The 22,911-nt window shown below is 41.3% G+C and overlaps 1 protein-coding gene across 2 annotated transcripts; it reads left to right on the top strand.

Moving 5' to 3' along the window:
- The first annotated feature begins 722 nt into the window (after nucleotides 1-722).
- On the top strand, nucleotides 723-20,480 carry LOC107803921 (uncharacterized). 2 transcript variants are annotated; one of them, XM_016627713.2, is made up of 7 exons: nucleotides 723-1,334; nucleotides 2,217-2,480; nucleotides 7,219-7,735; nucleotides 7,805-8,004; nucleotides 8,088-8,200; nucleotides 8,283-8,423; nucleotides 8,555-8,992. In XM_016627713.2, exons 1-7 carry the CDS (start codon nucleotides 828-830, stop codon nucleotides 8,697-8,699), a joined length of 1,887 nt encoding a protein of 628 aa, XP_016483199.2. In that variant the 5' UTR covers nucleotides 723-827; the 3' UTR covers nucleotides 8,700-8,992. The 2 variants fall into 2 exon arrangements, with proteins under 2 accessions (XP_016483199.2, XP_016483208.2); XM_016627722.2 differs by lacking the exon at nucleotides 8,555-8,992 and adding an exon at nucleotides 20,140-20,480 and having other exon boundaries at nucleotides 725-1,334.
- The last annotated feature ends 2,431 nt before the right edge of the window (nucleotides 20,481-22,911 follow it).

The following is a 22,911-nucleotide window of genomic DNA, read 5'->3' as shown; positions in this document are numbered from 1 at the left end:
TCAACCGTTATGCAGCCATCAAGAGGGGTTTTATTCATATTAAAGAAGAGCTTGATTTGGGGATCTTGTCTCCTTAAATTGAGCTATAAATAGAAGAATCTATATTCATTGTAGACGACTAAATATCCATACGCAAAAAAGCTAAAATTGCTCGTATTCTATTAACAAAATTCTCTATTTTGTTGTTCTACATATTGTCTTTATTCTTGCTTCTAGAGAGGCTCGTCTCACAGTCAGGCTTGTATTTTCTTCAAGTTTCTTAATTCAATTTATTTATGTTGTTAATTATTTTATATTCTTGGATCAAATTAATTGAAGTGTCTATAAACCACATTACAAATTCAACTGTACCGTTTGACGGGTAAACATTTTGTATAACATGTCTATTGGTAAATTTTCTATTCGAATACCAAGGAATTAATTTCCAAATTGACAAAATTATATAGGTTAACCCTTGTTTTTCGAATCACATCATTATTTTTGAATAGAGGGAGTATTTCTTAGGGAGTGGTTTGAATTGGGCTATGCAGTAATCTGGTCTTTGCGTTTTTCTCAGTCCTGATATTTTCTCTTTTGTTATTGTGTAGTAGGAAAAAATCCTTGTTCTACTTGAGTAAATATTTCAAAAGGCACATGCTCTTCCTGAACCAGAGGATATGCCTTGAATAAAACAAGAAAAATATCAGTCATTATTTTGAAGTTTGTAGAAAGATATTTTCCCTTGGATGGAAACACAAGTGTAGGCTAATAGTTCATTGAGTCAATTCTTATCTCTCCAAGCTTCTTATTTTTGGTCCAAAAGATAGAGCGCCAAGTTGTGCATAGCAATGGCTTCCACTCCTAACCCATCACATTCTATTCAAACCATTAATGCTTCAAGAACCAACTTCCCTTCTCTACCAATGAATAAACCAATTCACAAGAAGTTACATATTTCCTTGAATAAATCTTCTCTTAGAGTAGAGTCTTGTAGCACTGCAAAGTATAATGACGTTGAAGAAATGGATAAGATTAAAAGGCTACAAAACGGATCCGACGTTCGTGGGGTTGCTTTGCAAGGTGAAAAAGGTCGAAGTGTGGATCTTACACCGCCTGCTGTTGAGGCAATAGCAGAAAGTTTTGGTGAATGGGTGATTAATGGATTGGAGAAGGAGAAAGGTGTTAGGGTTTCTCTCGGAAAAGACCCTCGAATTTCGGGTAATATGTTGAGTGTGGCTGTATTTGCAGGGCTTTCTAGGGCTGGGTGCATGGTGTTTGACATGGGACTTGCAACAACACCAGCTTGCTTCATGAGCACTATTCTTCCTCCATTTCAATATGATGCCTCAATAATGGTATAATATTGATGGATTGCATTAGTGTTAATTTTTTATTAATATAATATATATACACTAACGCTACAAAAAATTTACAAGATGCATCTTAACTGATTGATTTTCTATGAAACCAAATTAAGATTGCTATAAACTGTTTCATGTTGTTAGTAGTCATATTAATACGGAATTTAACCTCTTTAAGAAGTACTTGTACAGCTTTATGACAAACTTTCTTATTCTCACATGTCTTAATTTGGAAAATTTTGATACCATAACTTTGTTCCAAAAGAAAGAAAACTGTAATATACATTCCAAAGCAGAAATTACCACTTATTCTAAGCATAATTATTGCAAATTAAGCTAAAGTATCCCGATTTATATGCATCTCGATCGTCATGTCGTATAAACACAGCCATAGTATTCATTATAAGAAAATTGATCTGCTAATTAGCTAATATATTAGTTACATATTTTGTATTGTTTGTATGATTTGTTGTATCTTATTTTGGATTTTCCGCCGGGTGTCCGGTACCCGCATTGGGGTCCGACCAAGCCGGATTCACACCAGAAAGTCTCACGTTGGGGGTGGGGGAGGGGTTTAAAGTGCTCCCTAACAAAGGCGACTGCTTCATACTCAGGGCTCGAACCCGAAAGCTCTGGTTAATGATGAAGGAAAACTTACCATTCCACCACAACGTACCATTGTTGGTTGATTTGTTGTATCAAATCATATTAACGTGGTTAAATTGTGATGAGTTACTTCAGTTATTATTTGAAATATTTTTTATCAATTTCAGCCTTTGACTGATAACTTCAGTTATGTTATCTTAAACTTAAAATTAGATTAGATTCTTCCAAAATGGAAACAATAAAAGCTAAAGTATTGTGTTTTGCATGCAGATGACTGCATCCCACTTACCCTACACTCGAAACGGTCTTAAATTCTTCACGAAAAAGGGAGGTTTAACGTCACCAGAAGTGGAGGAAATATGCGACAAAGCAGCTCGAAAATACGCAAACAGGCTTGCTAAAGTATCAACGAGACTGCCAATAACGCCGACAATGGTGGATTTTATGAGCGCTTACGCGAAGCATCTACGAGAAATTATAAAGGAAAGAGTGAACCATCCTTCCCATTATGACACTCCTCTCAAAGGATTTCAGGTTCTTCTCTTCTTCTTCCTCAACTCTTTCAAACTTCATTATAGGCTGTTTTGGTCTTTGTCAACATTTGTTGGAGTACTTAAGTTTGTTTTGTTTTCTTGCCTGTGTGAGAGTCAGCCATGCATGCATAGCCACAGCAACCTTATCTAAGTACAGGGCAATATTGACCATAAAAGCTAAGGATCCGTTTTCATTAATTAAAAGCTGGACATATATTTGGGCCTAGCTTTATCCCTTTTTGGGTTTTCTGCGGACCGTCACTCTAAGGCCCGTTCCAACCATCAAATACTATTGAGACAAAAAATCATGTGGCCACCCGCCGCAAACTTATTACATCCGGTAAACATAAGATTTCATATACATTTAGTAGCCTAAAAAGACATTAGAATTGTCAGTACAGTGCAACTCTTAAAATGCAGTAACTCCAAAAATACGGTAACACCACCTCATCCCCCTGATAGGCTCACATGCAGGGGCGGATCTATGTAGAAGGTTCGGGGTGGTATGCCACCCGGACGCTCGGGTAAAATTTTGAGCGTGTATATATATATTTTGGTATTTTACAAACATGTCATTATATATTATATGGATGGCACCCGGACTTGTTATGTTGGCTCTAGGTACTCGTGGACCAGCCTCATCCACCCTAAAATTTTATCATCAATCCAAAATAATTAAGATCTAAAAGAGGAAAAAAATAAAGCAACAGTCAGAATGAATACAAAATAAACTGTCACAAAAAAAAAAATAGCACAGCTACCGAAACCCCCTTCAGCAAGTAAAAGAAAAAATATTAATTGAACTCAAAGAATACGATCTAGAAGAGAAAAGGAAAGAAAGAATGAGAGTGTTTGTCGGAGATAGATCATGTACTTTACATACACATGACATATTAATTATACATTTTATGTATATATTATAAGTTCTATATGCGCTGCTTATAAGTTATATAGTATATATACACTTCATATACATAATATATATAAAATTATATGTACACTGAATGCGCATAAATAATGTGTATGCATTATATCAGTGTAGATACACCTTTCATACAAATACGCAAGCATAATATATACATGTTATATATACTTTTCTCAATACCCATCGTAGTAACTATAATCCTTTATTCATGCCTATTTTTCTATATAATATGTGTATAATAAATATATAATTAGTGTATAATATATATTCAAAATCCGCCTAGTCGTGATGGCACTTAACCCAATCCGCTAGATAAGCCAACTAACAATCAACACAATTCTAATAACAATGATAAGAGTCAACAAGTGAAATAACTGAATTTTATACAATAATCCAAGGATTGGTAGTACAAGTCACGATCCACTAAGACTTAGATTTATAAAGCTGGTATGAAATAATACAATATCTATTTGGAATGTACATAAATAGAATACAATCTCTAAAACTACCTAGGACATGTGGTAGCTATATCCGGAAAGCAGGTACACCTTTAATACTAGCTCCCACCATACACAGCAGCATCAACTCCAAGATCTGAACGCACGGTGCAGAAGTGTAGTATGAGTATATCCGACCACATGTACTCAATAAGTAACAAACCTAACCTCAAGTTGAAAGTAGTGACGCGCTCGGAAGACGGTCAGAGTCCAACACCAATAGCCAATAACAATTTATAATAATATAATGGAGACAGTAAAAATAAATAACTTAAGATATATTATGTTCAGCTCGTTCACAGTTACGAAAAAATAGACATGCTTTTCAAGTATAACCGTCCAAGTCCAAACCTTACCACTGAAATAAATTAAACATGAGTTAATCTAAAGAACTGTATTTTTCCAATTTCCAACATCAAATAAGACTTACGTCTACCAATTAGCAAGAGAAAAGTACATCTCTATACCTACATGTTAATACACATGTCAAGTCATTAAATGATTTTATATACTGTCTAGCATGAGGAAGATACATCTCTATGCCTACATATTAAATATACATGTCAAATTATCTAATGTCATACTACCGTCTAGTATGAGGAAAATACATCTCTATATCTATATGTCAAATATACATGTCAAGTTAATAATTTCATAGTGATATCATCAAGTACACTCACTCTCAGCACACTCAAGGTGCCTAGCTCGAATGCCCCACTACATCGCACACACAATCACTCAGCGCTATACAAGTGCCTGGCTCAATAGCCCCTCACCAAAGCACGTGTATATATACTGTGCCTGTGCCCACTGCTGGCATGTCAGACTTCGGAGGGGCGGATCATGTCCAAGCGCTAATCATAATCACATAGCCCAATCGTGGGGCCTCGTGCACGCATAGCCTCGAAATCAGTGCCACTTAGCCTAATGTGGGGCCTGGCATATGCGCCACCTCAATATCAATATAACTGTTACGGCGTGCAACTCGATCCAACATAACTCACAATATGGCTCTACGGCCTACATCTGTCATCAATCCTCTCAAGTCTCAATGGTTCACATCTCACGGATACATAATCAAATTATATAACACAGAATATCACAATATACCTCAAATACAGCTTAATCTCGTGTCACGTACAAGGACACCAATAACATGTAAGACAACATATCAAAAGTGCACAGAGACAGAGATATAACATGCGGATGTAACTATCATGACTGTACAGTATGACTACGGTAAAGGCAAATAGCTCAACATGACGAAAATAGCCCTAACATATCTCAAACAACTAAGCAAGTGGACTAGACATGATTTTTAAGCATGAATAATATCTCACGCAGTAATATAGATGGAGAAAACATGATATCAAATAAGCATGATAGCAAAACAAGGCACATAATAGCCTAAGAACTATCTGGATCATGAATACCTCGGTGCATGCACACGTCCGTCACCTAGCACGCGCGCATCACCCCAACCTATCACAAATATCATAGTTCTCAGGGATAATAACCCTCAAATCTAAGTTTAGATATGTTACTTACCTCGAACAAGCCAAATCAAATATCGAGCAAGTCAAACAATACTCTAGAAATGCCATCCGGCGCGAATCCACCTCTGAGCGGCTCGAAACTAGAAAAAAGCAACTCAAAAATATCAAATAGTGCCATAGGAAACAAACCCAAGCGATAAAAGTCGAATCTTTAATCAATTACTCAAAGTCAACCAAAAAGTCAACCTCGAGCCCACGCCTCAGAATCCAACAAAACTCATGAATTCCGAAAACTCATTCGAACACGAGTCCAACCATACTAATTTCACTCAAATCCGACTACGAATCGATGTTCAAAACTCAATAATTCTCTTTAGGATAGTTTAGACAAAAACCCTCAATTTCCCTTTTAGAATTATCAATCAAATGCCAAAATTGAAGATGGAATATAATTAAAATCGAGTAAAAAAAATACTTACCCCAATCCATGTGGTCTCCAAAATCACACAAAACTGAGCTCCAAATCTCCAAATGTGATAAAATAAACAAACTCTCGAATTAAATATAATCTGCCCAGGCATTTCCTCATTTGCAGACCAACTCGCGCACCTGCGCTCTCGCATTTTGCGAAACAAAGATCGCATCTGCGACTTCAACTTGCCAGACTAAGAACCGCACCCGCGCAATTGCTACCGCATCTACGACATCGCAGAAGCGCAAATACTACCGCAGAAGCGGACACTCAACTCATGCCTCATTCTTGCATCTGCGATCCATATACCGCAGATGCGACCACCACACCTGCGATCCTTCATCCGTATAAGCGAAACACCTGAACATGCCAAAATCTCGCAGAAACGACTCAAACCTCGCAGAAGCAGTACCCGCATCTGCACTCCATTATGCACATATGCGAAACACCAGAACCAGATTTATCCAAAAACATGAAAATGATCCGAGACTCATCCGAAACTCACCCTTGAGCCCCGTAGAACCCCGTACGATCATACTAACAAGTCCCACAATACAACACGAACCTACTCGTGGACTCAAATCATACATAATAATATTAAAATCACGAATCGTACCTCAAATCAAACTTATTGAACTTTCAACTTCCAAAACTCCTACCGAACCACATCAAATCAACTCGGAATGACCTCAAATTTTGCACACAAGTTCAAATGACATAACGAACATAGTCTAACTTCCGAAACAACAATCCGAACCTGATCACATCGAAGTCAACTCCTGGTCAAACTTATGAACATTCCAAACCTTCAAATTGCCAACTTTCGCCAAATAGTGCCAATACCTTCTAGAAACATCCAAATGCAAATCCGGGCATACGCCTAAGTTCTAAATCACCATCCGGACCTACTAGAATCATCGAAACTCTGATCTAAGGTCAAATACACAAAGGTTAAACTTGGTCAACACTTACAACTTAAAGTTTCTAAAATGAGAATCATTCTCCCAAATCAATTTCGAACAACTCGAAGACCACAACCGACCATACGCGTAAGTCATAATGCATCATATGAAGCTATTCGAGACCTCAAACCACCGAACGGAACATCAATGCTCAAAACGACCGGCCGGGTCATTATAGAAATGAAGTGTTAATCCTTACCAATTTGATCTTATTGCTCCTGGCAACAAACATGCATGAACCAAGTATGTGTCCGGATAGTCCAAAGTCTCGATTAGCTCTCAGCCTTCCGGTCAAAAAACAACATCGATGAAGGCGTGTAGAGGAAGTAGGTTATTTTAGCTAAATTTTTTATTTTTTATAAAGTGACGAAAGGTGGCAAAATGCAGATTATTGTTAATGCGGGAAATGGATCAGGAGGGTTCTTTACCTGGGATGTGTTAGACAAGCTTGGTGCAGACACATTTGGCTCTCTCCACCTAAATCCAGATGGAATGTTCCCTAATCACATTCCTAACCCGGAGGACAAGACAGCCATGGCTTTAACCAGAGCCGGGGTGCTAAAAAACAAGGCTGATCTCGGCATTGTTTTCGACACAGACGTCGACCGGAGCGGCGTTGTGGACAGTGAAGGAAATACCATTAATGGTGACCGGCTCATTGCACTTATGTCAGCAATTGTTCTCAAGGAACACCCTAGTACAACCATTGTAACTGATGCTCGCACGAGTATGGCCTTAACTAAATTTATTAGGAATAAAGGAGGTCAACATTGCTTGTATAGAGTTGGTTATAGGAATGTGATTGACAAGGGTGTCAATCTTAACAAGGATGGCATTGAAACACATCTCATGATGGAAACGAGTGGCCATGGTGCTTTGAAAGAAAATCACTTTCTTGATGATGGTAAGTCTATTCTTGCATGCATGGTTAATTCCATTTTATGCCTTAATTCTTTTAAAACATTGCATGCAGGTGCATACATGGTAGTGAAAATTATAATTGAAATGGTAAGAATGAAGCTTGAGGGATCAGAAGGCGACATTGGAAGTCTTATAGAGGATCTTGAAGAGCCATTGGAGTCGGCAGAAGTCAGAATGATTGTTCTTTCTGAGCCTAGAAATGCTAAAGCAAAAGCAGTTGAAGCCATCGAAGCATTCAGAACCCATATTGAGGTACATCATATCTCTTTGTTAGTTCAAAGTTTCTATCGAAAAAGAAATGAATATTAAAGAAATGTGTGTTCGTTCACCTGTAGCAAGGAAGCTTACCAGGATGGGAACTTGACGCCTGTGGAGACTGCTGGGTAAGTGATGGTTGTCTTGTGGACACTAATGATGATCCTGCTGCAATTGATGCTTTTATGTACAGGTATATTTATACAAGATTGTAATTTTAAGAAAGATTAACACTATACTTTGTCGGAAATTTGAAAATGTTGATTACAATTCAGGGCCAAAGTTTCAGATGAACAAAATGGGGAACATGGATGGGTTCACCTTCGACAAAGTATCCACAATCCAAATATTGCTGTTAATCTACAATCCACCATTCCTGGTGGATGCCAATCCATGGCAAAAGTTCTAATAGATCGGTATGCTCTTTTGCCCTGTTTTATAAAGAGTTTAACTTACGTGCACAAATAGTTTATTACTTCCTCCATTTCTTCTTTTTTTTTTGGGACCGTATTTGATTCATGAAATTTAAGAAATAAAAAAATAATAGCGGTATACGGGTGAAACCGGGGCTAACATACACCCCGATTTCTCGGTGGGTCAAACGAAGCAAGGATATGAATACATGGGATCGAAATCGAAGCCGGGAACGTCTTGTACCAAAGCCCGAACGGAGTGCTCGCCAGTGGACTTGATAAAACAACGCGCCCCGGACCTGAAATGAGTTCTGAGACTTCCGGAAGCGCATGAACGGTTGCAAGCGAGAGACAGAGGGCCGTGATATCCGGAACCAACCGGATATCATGGCGCGGATCTCGCTCGATGGCGGTTACAGATAAGTAATTAACGTGAAAGGAGGATTTTTATCTTTTTAGACTTATACTAGGGGTGAAACTCTCCTACTATATAAATGAGAAGTTTTTGTTTGATAACAAATATTGTAACACGCATATCAAGACAATACAAACTTATTTCTCTGCTTTTTAGCTATTGAAAAGTTCTTATTTTAATTGTTGTTCTTCATATACATCTAGCTTCGAACCAAGGGTACGGCTAAGGGCAAAACTACTGTTCAGCTTAACTTCGAGCCCGACCCTTAACGTCACAACTAGTTTTGTTATTTATTTTATCTTTAATTCGTTTATCTAACATTCTTGATTACTCATGTTGAATCAATCCACATATCCTTAAAACCGCGTATAAATTTAATTGTTATCCGTTTTAAGGGTAAATAGTTTGGCGCCCATCGTGCGGCTAAGGATAATAGTGGTTATTTGATACAAATCTACATAACACACTCCATTTGATGCTAGTTCTTTAAAGTCTTAATTTCAGGTCAGTTTAGAAAATGTCAAATTCTCAGTCCGCCCACCTGAACGTTGACGCCGAGTATGGCAATCATGGCGAAAACAACAATCTGGTGCCTAGCAACGAGGTATCTCCTGCCGATCCTAATGGAGTCCAGTTACTGACCAAGTCGATACTAACTCACAAGTGGCCATCGATGTCAACCTGCCAATTGATCCCGAAAACAGCATCCGTGGAGGACCCCGACCAACAGCTCGAGAAGCGCCCGAAGACGAAGGTGATGGGGTTAGCCTACGGTTCTTCTTCGAAATGTTACAGGCTTGACAGGCGGCGATAGCGCAGCTGCAAAATCAAAGCCACACCTCCAGCAGAGTTGAGCCCGAACCGTCCCGGGAGAACATCCAAAGAAATGAGCAGATCACCGAGAGACCGGGTGAAGCTGGGTCCGGGATCAGTCCCGAAGTTATGAGAATGCTTGAAGCATTAACGAAGTCGGTGGATCAGGTGAAAAGAAAATTGAGGCCAATAACAAGAAGGTGGAAACATATAATTCCAGGGTCGACCAAATGCTGGGAGCACTCCCGATATTGAAAGGACCAGATTCCAAGAAATTTATCCAAAAGCCATTCCCTCCGAGCGCGGCACTAAAGCCAATCCCGAAGAAGTTTCGTATGCCCGATATTCCAAAATATAATGGAACCACGGATTCAAATGAGCACGTGACCTCCTATACATGTGCCATCAAAGGCAATGACTTAGGCGACGATGAAATCGAGTCGGTGTTACTAAAGAAGTTCGGAGAAACTCTGTCAAATGGAGCAACGTAATGGTACCAAAACTTAGCCCCAAATTCTATTGGCTCATTCACTATGCTCACAGATGCTTTTGTGAAGGCTCATGCCGGGGCCATCAACATCGAGACCAAAAAATCGGATCTTTTCAAGGTTAAGCAAAGAGACAACGAGATGCTCAAGGAGTTCGTGTTAAGGCTTCAAATGGAGCGGATGGACTTGTCTCAGGTTGCGGATGATTGGGCCGTTCAGGCATTCACTCAAGGACTTAACCCCCGAAGCTCTTTGGCTTCGCAACGGCTAAAATAAAATTTGGTAAAGTACCTGGCGGTAACTTGGGACGACGTCCACAACAAGTACTAGTCAAAAATCAGAGTCGAGGACGACCAACTCGAAGCCCTTTCCAGGTCCGTTTATCCCATCAGAACTGACGACAGGTCTAAGAGAGTCGTCGATCATGAATCAAGGCCGGTCCGAGATCGGTATCAACCATACAACGCAGATTGAAGGGAAAACGGCTCCGGGCGCAACCCCACCAGGAACGAAAAGGGAAGCGATTGAGGGTCCAATAGCCGAGGTCTGATGAGCAAAAATAGATTCGACAGGCTGTTCGGGGTAAGGGAAGCACCAAGATTATAAGAGTATAACTTCAACGTTGATGCAACAAGCATCGTATCAGCCATTGGGCGCATCAAGGAATCCAAGTGGCCTCGACCATTGCAGTCCAACCCTACCTAGAGAGATCCCAACATGATGTGTAAGTATCATAGCACTCATGGCCACAGGACCGAGGACTGTCGACAATTGAGAGAAGAAGTTGCCCGGATGTTAAATAATGGGCACCTTCGAGAATTTATGAGTAATCGAGCCAAAAACTACTTCAGGAACAGGGACTCCAATAAACAGACCGAATAAGAAGAACCTCAGAACGTCATCAACATGATCATTGGAGGAGTCGATGTCCTCCAAGGGCCAATGATAAAGTGCACTAAAGTATCCATCACGAGGGAAAATCGCACCCGAGATTACGTCCCGGAGGGAACTATTTAGTTACACAATGGTAATATCTGTACTTATCATAAAATCTCGAGTTAAACATGTGTTGATTGATCCAGGTAGCTCGGCCAACATCATCAGATCGAGGGTAGTAGAGCAGTTGGGGTTACAAGACCAAATAGTGCTGGCGGTTCGGGTGTTGAATGAATTTAACATGGCATGAGAAACTATTAAAGAAGAAATAACCCTCAGTGAACATCACCAGGATGATCCAAGAGACATAATTATACATGATCGAAAGGGACACGAGGTACACCGACCTATTCGAAAGGCCATGGGTTCATAACATGAGGGCGGTACCCTCAACCTTACACTAGGCACGGAAGTTCCCTACGCCGGGAGGAATCAAGACGGTCTACGAAGAGTAGGCAGCTATAAAGGAAATATTTGCAGTCGACGAGGTAATCCCAGTGCCTAGGGTCTCGACATCGAAGAACACGGAGCCGAACAGGAAGGAAGAAATTAAATAGCAATCACCGATACCTGTCCCGACCGAACCGGAAGAGCGAGGAGTATGATTACGGAGTTCCTAGATCATTCATAGCTTCTGATGATACCGATGCCACCAAATCGATGGTCGAGGAGTTGGAGCAAGTCATATTGATCGATCACTTTCCAGATTGGAAAATATACCTGGGCACGGGGTTAACTCTCAAGCTTAGGAAAAAACTCATTGAATTTCTCATAGCTAACATAGATTGTTTCGCTTGGTCCCATATTGACATGACAGGGATCCCGCCAGAGGTAACCACTCATAAGCTGATCTTGGACCCAAAATTCCATCCGGTTAAGCAGAAGAGGAGACCGCAATTTGAGGTTAAGCATACATTCATCAAGGACGGGGTATCTAAGCTCCTTAAAATAGGGTCCACTCGGGATGGACCTAGGCATGAGATACTCAGTTTTCTCGATGCCTATTCAGGGTACAACCAAATTCAGATAGACCTGGGCGATCAAGAAAAGATGCTCTTTATCACTAAATTCGGCACCGATTGTTATAACGTAATGCCATTCGGATTAAAGAACGTTAGTGTCGCCTTTCAACGCCTAGTAAACCGAATATTCGAAGAACATATAGGAAAATCAATGAAAGTTTATATTGACGACATGTTAGTCAAGTCCCTGCAAGAAGAGGACCACTTGAAACATTTGCACAAAAACTTCGACATATTGAAGAAATACAATATGAAGCGGAACCCAGAAAAGTGCCCATTTGGGGTCGGATCCGAAATATTCCTCGATTTCATGGTATCCAATCGAGGAATTGAGATCAATTCTGACAAAATCAAAGCACCGTGGTGGACAACGTCAAGTCCATTCAGAGGCTGACTGGGCGTATAGCTGCCCTAGGCAGTTTATATCGAGGTCCTCAGACAAAAGCCATCGGTTCTTCTCACTGTTGAAGAAGAAGAAGAATAACTTTTCTTGGACTACAAAATGCCAACAAGCTTTGGAAGAACTCAAACGGTACCTATCGAGTCCACCCCTGCTCCACACTCCGAAGGCGGACGAACAACTATACCTTTACTTGGCAATTTTCGAGGCGGCGGTAAGTGGAGTCTTAGTCCAGGAAGAGGAAGGTACGCAATTTCCTATTTACTCTGTCAGTAGAACTCTAGGAGAAGCCGAAACAAGGAATCCTCACCTGGAAAAATTTGCACTTTCTTTGCTAAGAGCCTCCAGAAAGTTAAAACCGTACTTTCAATGCCATACCATATGTGTCGTAACCTCTTACCCACTGAGGAATATCATGCACAAACCCGAGCTCTCGGGCTGGTTGCCCAAATGGGCCGTCGAAATCAGCGGGTACTATATCGAGTATCGACCCCGAACTGCCATAAAATCTCAAATTTTGGCTGACTTCGTGGCCAACTATACGCCGGCCTTAATACCCGAAGTCGAAAGGGAATTATTATTAACCTCGGGGACTGCCTTGGGAATTTGGACCCTTTTTATGGACGATGCCTCGAGCACAAAAGGGTCTGAGCTTGGCATCGTGCTGAAACCACCTACGGAGAATGTAGTTAGGAAGTCTATTAGAACCGTGAAATTGACTAACAATGAGGCTGAGTATGAGGCCATGATTGCAGGTCTCGAATTGGATAAGAACTTTGGGGCCGAGGTGATCGAAGCTAAGTGCGACTCCCTCCTCGTGGTGAATCAAGTCAATGGAACATTTGAAGTGAAAGAGGAACGAATGCGAAGGTATTTAGACTAATTATATGTAACGTTGCATCAATTCAAGGAATGGACGCCAAAGTAAACTCAACGAGTTTAACCTAGGATTGGAGGAAGAAGTACATAGACTATTTGAAGACTGGGAAATTGCCCTTGGATTCCAAGGAATCGAGAGCCCTGCATACCAAGGCTGCCAGATTTAGCCTGGTCGAAGGGACACTATTCAGAAGAACTTCGATGGCCCGCTAGCCAGATGATTGGGACCGGGAGATACCGAATACTCCTTAAGAAAAGTTCATGAAGGTACTTGCGAGAATCATTCGGGGGTAGAATCTTTGGTCAGGAAATTAATTAGGGCTAGCTATTATTGAACCGAAATAGAGAAAGATGAGAAGGACTTCGTACAAAAATGCGATGACTACTAGAGACACGCACCGATAATCTATCAACCAGGAGAGCTACTCCACTCGATCCTATCCTCGTGGCCATTTATGAAGTGGGGGATGGACATCGTCAGTCCCCTGCCATGGGCACCCGGTAAGGCTCAGTTTATACTATTCATGACCGATTATTTTTTCAAATGGGTCGAAGCTCAAGCGTTCGAAAAGGTCCGAGAGAAAAAAGTCATTGACTTCATCTGGGACCACATAATATGTCGATTCGGGATAACAATCGAGGTCATTTGCGATAATGGGAAACAATTCATCGGCAGCAAGGTAAATAAAGTTTTAAAAGATCACAAGATTAATAAGATACTATCAACATCTTACCATCCTAGTGGGAACGAACAAATGGAATCAATAGACAAGACCATACTTTAAAACCTAAAAAAGAGGTTGACCGATGCCAAAGGGAAATGGAAGGAAATCCTGCCTGAAGTCCTGTGGGCATACCGTACGACCTTGAAGTCTAGTACCGGGGCCACCCCATTTTCATTTGTCTACCGAGCCGAAGCCTTAATACCAGGTGAAGTGGGAGAACTGAGCCTCAGGTTCCAATATGTGACCGAAGAGTCAAATGGCGAGGCCATGATCACGAGCCTGAAACTATTGGATGAAAGGCGTGAGGCTGCCCTAGTCCGGTTGGCCGCCCAGAAACAGCGGATAGAAAGATACTACAACCAAAGAACCAACCTCCGACACTTCAAGATCGGGGACTTGGTGTTGAGGAATGTAACATTACACACCTGGAACCCCAACGAGGGGAAGCTGGGACCGAATTGGGAAGGACCATATCGAGTCGTCGGAATTATTGACAAAGGCTCATACAAACTCGAAGCAGGAAATGATGTGCAACTACCAAACAACTGGAACGTGACACACCTAAAGTGGTACTACTGCTAAGGTATGATATCAATTACTCTTTAACTATGTTATGAATCGGACTAACATTTGCAGGCAACGACCAAGGATGGATTTAGCTATTAGGTCTGAAAGCACGAGTTACACACTTTTTCCCTTGAACCGTTCTTGTCCCAAAATGGGTTTTTCGACAAGGTTTTTAACGAGGCAACAGTAAAACGTGCTAACTTAGATTCGAAGACCGGTCTCAAATCGGAGTCAATGATCGTTCACTTCATGTCAATAGTATCCGAGCCCTATCAAGCTCGACCTCAAAGCTAAGGCTTGGTGCTTAGGATTCATTGTAAGGTCCAAACGGTCGTATGAACCGTGCTCACATAGTTCACTCTAGACATAATACAAGTTTTTATGCACTTTCAATCATGTACTTTACACACTAAGAAAAGAAACAAAGCCCCGCCTTGGTATTACGCATTTTCTTGCTTCTCCAATCCCGAGTCATAAGTGCCCACGGGCTATCCCTGCTCGGGGACTATCAAGCTCATGAGCTACCCATGCTCGGGGACTATTGAACCCATGAGCTACCCCTACTCGCGGACTATCGAGCCCAAGGGCTACCTCTACTCGGGGACTGTCGCCCGAAGAAAGTTTGGGAAACCCGGGTTACCAAATCCTGAAGGCACAAAACCTATTAGGCGGTGCCCGAATACAAAAGGCTACGACCACCCTAAAAGCGGCTCAGAGGCATCTGAAGCTCATAATCAGAAAGTAAGGCCTTTATAAGAATTCAAAACCTTCTAAAAGGTTACCCTCGACAAAAGCATCGTCTAAAATGATTTAAGTATCTTGAAAACCTCCGGTCACAACGAGGTTTCCAAGCCTCGAGCAAACAAATTTTTATCGAGGTCATGCTCCATTTGGACCTCCGAAAAATGAATGCCCCATAACTACACTCGATTCTATGTTAAGGCATGAAAAACACTACATCAATAGAAATTATAAAAAGATACTGAAAAAGTAAAGACACGATATTGCCAGAAAGGGAAAATTTCATATATATTCCGAAGTATATTTACAAAGGTCCAATAAAAAACGGCCTCAAAATAAACACACAAAAAAAAAATACATGAGGGAAAAACAAAAACTAAAAAAGTACTAAGGCATTTACGCCTGGTCTTCACCGGGACCTGACTCGTCACCGGAACCGTCGGAGCCCTCGGATCCCTTGGAGCCCTCGGAACCCTTGGAGCCTTCGACACCTTTAGGCTCATAGAGCTACTTTGCCTCGGCCTCGAGCCTTTTGGCTTCCTCGACCTCAGCCGACAGGTTGAAACCTCGGGCGTGTATCTCTTCGAGGGTCTCTCTCTGGGACAACCACTTCACATACTCAGCCTTGGTCTTTAGGCGGGTCTCGACAGCCTCCACATCAGCCTTGTACTAGGCCACCATTTCCTCGACATCAGCAGAGGTCGTGTCCAATTTGGACTTTAGCGCCTCATATACTTTTCCAAGGACATCCCGTTCTGGACCGCCGAGCTCAGCTGAGCTCGGAGATCATTATTCCGCTAAGACCACTTGTCAGCTTTGTCCTTCGCCACCTGCAGTTGGTTCTCAACAGAAGCCAACTCTGCCTTAACAGTTTCCTTCTCTGAAGCCAACATGTCCATCCCACCCTTCCACACTTCAGCCATGGCCTTTACCTCAATCATCTCGGCTCTGAGCTGGTCGATCAGGTCAATCTTCTATTGGACCTGCGAGGTTGTGTTGTTAGTCACCATGAATAGTTCCTCGTTTTTAACATCAAAGACCTATACCTTTTCAACCAAGTCAACATGTTCCCTATTTAGGATTGAGGCCTCCTTCTGAACTTTGTCCAGCTCGGCCCGGAGGTCTTTAAGGTCCTCATCCTGTTGCTCAATAAGAAGCCGGCACATGTCCTTCTTTCGGACCTATTATTTGAGCTGGAACTCGAGCTGGCTGGTTTCCAAGTGGTACCGGAGGAAGCTTTCATGATGAGGCACTCAAGCATGTAAAATATTGGAACTAGTAATGGACATCAAGGGAAAACTTAAGTGGGATTCATGAAGGGAGTATGAAAGTGTTAGAATCTTACTCGGTTTAGCGCCTGCTGCACCTTATTAAAAAGACTCGACGTGCCTACCTCATTCATCTTTGCATGGTCCTCCTCGGTCACCAGGCATAGAAGGTAGCTAGCTACCCCTACCAGAGTAGAAAGGATTCGGGCATCCTTCGGGACTGTGAGAACAACCGTCCTCTTGCGCTCGGGGTCCACGCTCGATGCAGGGAATTGCTTCACTAATCTTGGGCTCGTACTCGGCCCATCAGCTCCCAAAGGCATGTCCTTCTTCGGTATCTCCAAGTGACCCAGCCCGGAGAAATCTTCTAATGTGGACATATCCATGCCATCGAAGAAGGAGTGGGGAGGATCCTCTGCACCCTGAGCTCCTTCACTTGATTTTTCCTTGCCTGCTTGGGCCTCTTAAATCATGGACTCGGTATGTGAGGGCGTCTCGATGATGTCTATCACACTGGTCGCCTCCTTCGGAATAGAAATGGCTTCTCGGGAGGTCACAAACCCCGTCTCCACTTCGGCCTCTTGAGTCGAAAGGGGATCGGCCTCGTGGCTCCTTTCCTCGGTCGCCGCCTGATCCACAGCAGGGGTTGATCCGTAGCCGACAAAGATATCATCTTTTTCAGGATCATCCCTGAGCCGATGAAGCAAGTCAGAGTCCGGTACCTGGGACTTAGGAATCTTCTTTTGTTTGCGAGTCCGAGTGGCCACCCTCTTTTTTATCTTCACCCTAGGATCTGGGGAACCTGAGGAATTTCTTTTCCTCTTCTTCTCCTCCGTGTCAGCCCGGGGCTGTGCCGAAATGGAGGGTTCGATGGGTAACGACGTATCCTCATCACCATCTAGCGGCCTAAGTTTGGTTGTCTTTGGCAAACCTACGAGGGAAAAGAGAAGGTCAGCATCATGTAAGCATGGGGCGTAGTAATAACTATTCAGGGGAGAGCCTTACCATGAGAATGGACCTCCCATTTGCCCTTCGAAAGTGTGCGCCACATGCGCTCGTAGTATGAAATCTGCTGACAGATCCCTTCAATCCACTCCTTGAACCGGGGGATCGCTTTAGGAACCCGAGGAACAACTGCACGACCATAAATACTGGCTATGAGAGAAGAAATAAAGGGAAATCGACACTTAATGAAAGACTACATTTACGAGATGCGTTCCACTTCTCGGGGAATGGCAAGAACTCGGGAGGGATCAGGTCTTTAGTCTTTACCCGAAAAAATGCCTTTGCCAACCTCGATCTCGATCCTCGTTGATGCTCGAAAAAGGGGCCTTGCTGGCTTGACAAACAAGCTTGATTAATCCCCCTCGGAAAATTCGAGGTCTGTACAGACGGAGTAGGTGGTCGAGGGTGAACCGAGGGGATTCAGTGTTGTTTATGAAGTAGCATAGGAGGATCATGATCCTCTAGAGGGACGGGTGGATTTTCCCGAGGCATACCTCGTACCTCTTGCAAAAGGCCAGTATTACTGGGCCCAGGGTGGAAGGGTAAGTGTAAACACTTAAAATACCCCTCCACGTGGGTAGTGATGTCATCCTTAGGCCCGGGGATAACCACGTCCTTGCCTTCCCATTTACAGTCCTCTCGGACTATGGGAATGGTATATTTAGTGACGGAGCATATGTATCTCCATGCTCCTTCGCCTCGGTCTTTTTTGATGGAGGCCTTCTCGACCTTGAAATTGTCCCCGATAGAACAACCCCTGGGTATGAATCTTTTCATAGGAGGCTCTGGAAGCACCTCGGGGATGTCCACCTCGACATCTGCGGCTGGGTGGGATGATTAATGGGTCATTTGCTATGGTACAGATGTGGAAGTTTTGGCCATCATAAATCTGGAAATATATATGAAGATTTGAAGAAGGCACATGAAGATTTGAAGGTTAGAAGTGAAGATATGAAGTTCTGGGTTGAAAATCCAAGACAAAACGTGAAGGTTTGAAGGTTAAAGATGAAGATGTGAAGGTTCAAGAAGCGAGGTATGAAGATTTGAGAAAATTGAAAGCCTTTATAAAGTCGAATGTAAGAGATAGGATCAGAAAGTGAAAGAAGTGAAGGGGGTCGAATCTTTTATAGGGGGAAATGTAATTAATACGCGACGTTTCACATTCGAAGGCAACCAGTGATGATTGAAACGTGTCCGAAGTCAGAACGACGCGACTGATGTGACGTTTAGACTTCTCCGTGATCTCGGTTGTAACGTGCGAAGGAAGGAATCAGGGTTCATCTACCGTTTTTCATCATTTCGGAAAACCTACTCTCTTGGAAATGATGAGACTATCTGTATACGGGTGAAACCGGGGCTAACATTCATCTCGATTTCCCGGTGGGTCAAACGAAGCAAGGATATGAATACATGGGATCGAAATCGAAGCCGGGAACTTCTTGTACCTAAGCCCGAACGGAGTGCTCGCCAGTGAACTTGATAAAACAACGCGCCCCGGACCCAAAACGAGTTCTGCGACTTCGGGAAGCGCATGAACGGTTGCGGGCGACTGATATAGGGCCGTGATATCCAGAACCAACCAGATATCATGACGCAGATCTCGCTCGATGGCAGTTACAGATTAGTAATTAATGAGGGAGGAGGATTTTTACCCTTTTTAGACTTATACTATGGGTGAAACTCTCCTACTATATAAATGAGAAGTTTTTCTTTGATAACATACATTATAACACGCATATCGAGATAATATAAACTTATTTCTCTGCTTTTCAGCTATTGAAAAGTTCTTATTTTAATTGTTGTTCTTCATATACATTTGGCTTCGAATCGAGGGTCCGGCTGAGGGCAAAACTATTGTTCAGCTTAAATTCGAGCCCGTCCTTAACATCACAACTGGTTTGGTTATTCATTTTATCTCTAATTCGTTTATCTAACATTCTTGATTACTTGTGTTGAATCAATCCACTATCCTTAAAACCGCGTACAAATTTAATTGTTATCCGTTTTAATGGTAAACAATAACAAAGCATGAACTTTTGTGTCTATAAATTATTCCAATAAAAGTAAAATGGAAAGTTTAAAGTTAAATTACTTCTAAATATAAAAATGCACTATTTTTTAGACAGACTAAAAAGAAAAGTGTGTCAAATAATACGAGACAAAGTAAATAGTTTTTTACATAATTGACTTACAACAACATATTTATTCATAATAAACCTGATATGATAACCAGAAATTATGATGATTGACCTGTTATAATCGGTTAAATTCGCAATATGTGTAAATAATTTACACTATAAATTAAATTCTTTCTTCTCCCAATTGAAAAAAATAGTTAAATTCTTTCGTATATACATGATCTTTTCAATTTTGCTACCTTTTTCTTCTTTTGTTTCCTTTTGGCATTGGTTGCTAATTTAACAGTTTGGCTGATTATGTATTTCTTATCTGTTATTTTAGGTTTCTCTTGCCTAGCGGGATGGACAAAATACTCGATGTCAGTCAAATCGATAAGTATGCTAGAACTGGAAATCTAAGCTAAGATGCTTAGATTAAGATTTGAGTTATGTCAGTAATGTACAATACAAGATTTTAGCTACACCGTATTCAGTGGACCAAAAACGAAAAGAAAACGACAGAAGAAGAAGAAGAAAAAAGGCGTGATAGTGTATTTTTCCGCAATGGACTAAGGCTATTCCATTAATTTACCGCTTATACTTCTTAAATCTCATATTCTTCCATGCTTGAACTTTTAAGTGTTTTTTTTGTGATCTAATAACAAAATTTGGGAATTCTAAGGTCTTCGAAGAATATTGGATGGACAAAAAAAAGTGGGAATATGAGAATTATGTTTTCCTAATTGGAAATTTTCAGCTTGGTTACATCGCATGTCATTTTCCTCTTACTTTCCTTATTCTAAATTGGGAAGCCAATCGAAAATAAAATATAAAAGGAGAAAGAGAAATTCTCCTACCATCAGGGGTTCACACATACAAATAAAAGAGTACTCTGTTTGTTTTATTGTATGACGCTTTTATCTTTTTTAATCTTTTCTGAAAAGATTGATAACATTTTTTTAATATTTGAAGACTGTTTAGGTTTAAATATTTAATTTTTCTCTTAATAAAAAGATGGCATAATTACAAAAATTTCATAATGTCACAACCCAAATCTCATATGTCGTGATGATGCCTATCACAATACTAGGCAAGCCGACTTTCACAATAAAACCACGCATTTTTAACTTTGGAAAACATAATAAGATAAATTCAAGAGAAAATCTCATAAATACTGATAAGAAAACACTTCAACTTAATACAGAATTTCCCAAAATCCGGGTGTCACTGAGTACATGAGTATCTATATAATAACACGGTCTAACAACTGAAACACTGCCTAGGAAGGTAGGACAATATAAACAAAACTAAAAGATAAAGGAGGACAGTCAAGGTCTGCGGACGCCATGACAGCTACCTAGATAGTCTCAGAACTGATAAGCTCCGACACTAGCAACCTCCGAGCCCGGAAGTACCTGGATCTGCACACGAAGTGCAGAGTGTAGCATGAATACAACCAACTCAATAAGTAACAAGTCTAACCTTTGGGCTGAAAGCAATGACGAGCTCAACCATTACATTCCAAATACCGAATTTAACAGTATAGAAATGACAGGAAATAGGCAAATGATATCTGAGAGAAAACTCGTGATCTGTTTGTACACAGTACATGAAATGTAGACATGCTTTCAGGTTTAGCAATTAAGCTCAATACAGATAAAATATGCCAAGTCTGACTGATATGAGGAATATGACATCTCTATATCTATATGCCAATATGCATATCGTATGTGATGCAACACAATGAAAGCCTCACGTTCTCAAACTCTCATTGTACTCAACCTGACTATCTCAATTCTCACTCATCGCACTCAGTCACTCAGCACTGTACGGTACCCACTGCGACGTGCAACCCGATCCCATCGTGAATCAATACAACCTGCGCTCATTGCTGGTATGTCAGACTTCGGAGGGGCGGATCCTGCCCAAGCACTAATAAAACCTGCTGCGGCGCGTAGCTCGATCCCATCATGAATCATTAGTACCTGCTGTGGCGCATAGCCCGATCCCATCAATATCACTCACAAACAGGCCCTCGGCCTCCCTCAATCATCAATCTCTCCAGTCTCTCGTGCACACAACACTCATGCCAAGCAACCCAAATCAATGATACATGATGTGATAATAAATGATAACAGAGACTGAGATATGATATGCAATGATGAATGCGAATGAGTACAAAACTGTAAATTAGCAAATAACTCAACAGCAAAAGAACGACCGTTGTGGGTCCCAATAGTAGCAGCACATAGCCTAAATATGATTTCTAACATAAATTATAGCTAAAGTACTCTAACACATAGAGTACAATAATAATAATCAGATAAGATGACTACATAGTCTCACGAAATCGACTAAGTCATAATTACTACGGTGTATGCCCACACGTCCGTCACCTGTCATGTGCGTCACCTCAACACCGACCACATAACACAAAATTCAAGGACTCATACCCTCAGAATCAAGTTTAGAAGTGTTACTTACCTCAAACCTTGCAAATATCTACTCCAATAAGCCCTTGCCTCGTGAATCGGCCTCTGAATGCCTCGAATCTAGCCACAAATAACTCGATACAGTCAGCACAAGCTATGAGAATCAATTCCATATGAATAAGCTAAGTTCTTAATCAAAAGTCAAAAAATCAACTCTATGCCCACGTCTAGGAATCCAACAAAAATTACAAAATCCAAACACTCATTCAACCACGAGTCCAACCATACCAAATTTATCAAATTCCGACACCAAATTGTCACTCAAATCCCCAAATTCTACTCTCCAATCCCTAGCTCAAAACTCCTAAAATTCCACCTTATAAATACACAAGCTAGGTGAAAAAATCAATGGGTAATCAATACTATTGAATAAAAATGATCTAGAGTGGCTTACCTCAAGAAATCACATTAAACCCCTCTCAAAATTCGCCTCCAACCGAGCTTCTAAAGTCCAAAATGACAAAAATCCCGGAAACCCTTCGAATATAATCTACCCAGGGCCTTTCGCACCTGCGCTCCACTTAACCGCATATGTGGTCCCGTTTTTGTGGATTCTCCATCGCTTCTACGATCCAGAACCTCCAGTCCACATCCGCATATGCGATCGCTCATGTGCAGATGTG

This window comes from Nicotiana tabacum, chromosome 23, assembly GCF_000715075.1.
Source record: "Nicotiana tabacum cultivar K326 chromosome 23, ASM71507v2, whole genome shotgun sequence".
NCBI lineage: Eukaryota > Viridiplantae > Streptophyta > Magnoliopsida > Solanales > Solanaceae > Nicotiana > Nicotiana tabacum.
The sequence above is the reverse complement of the archived record's forward strand: the minus strand, read 5'-3'. Positions and strand labels throughout refer to the sequence as shown.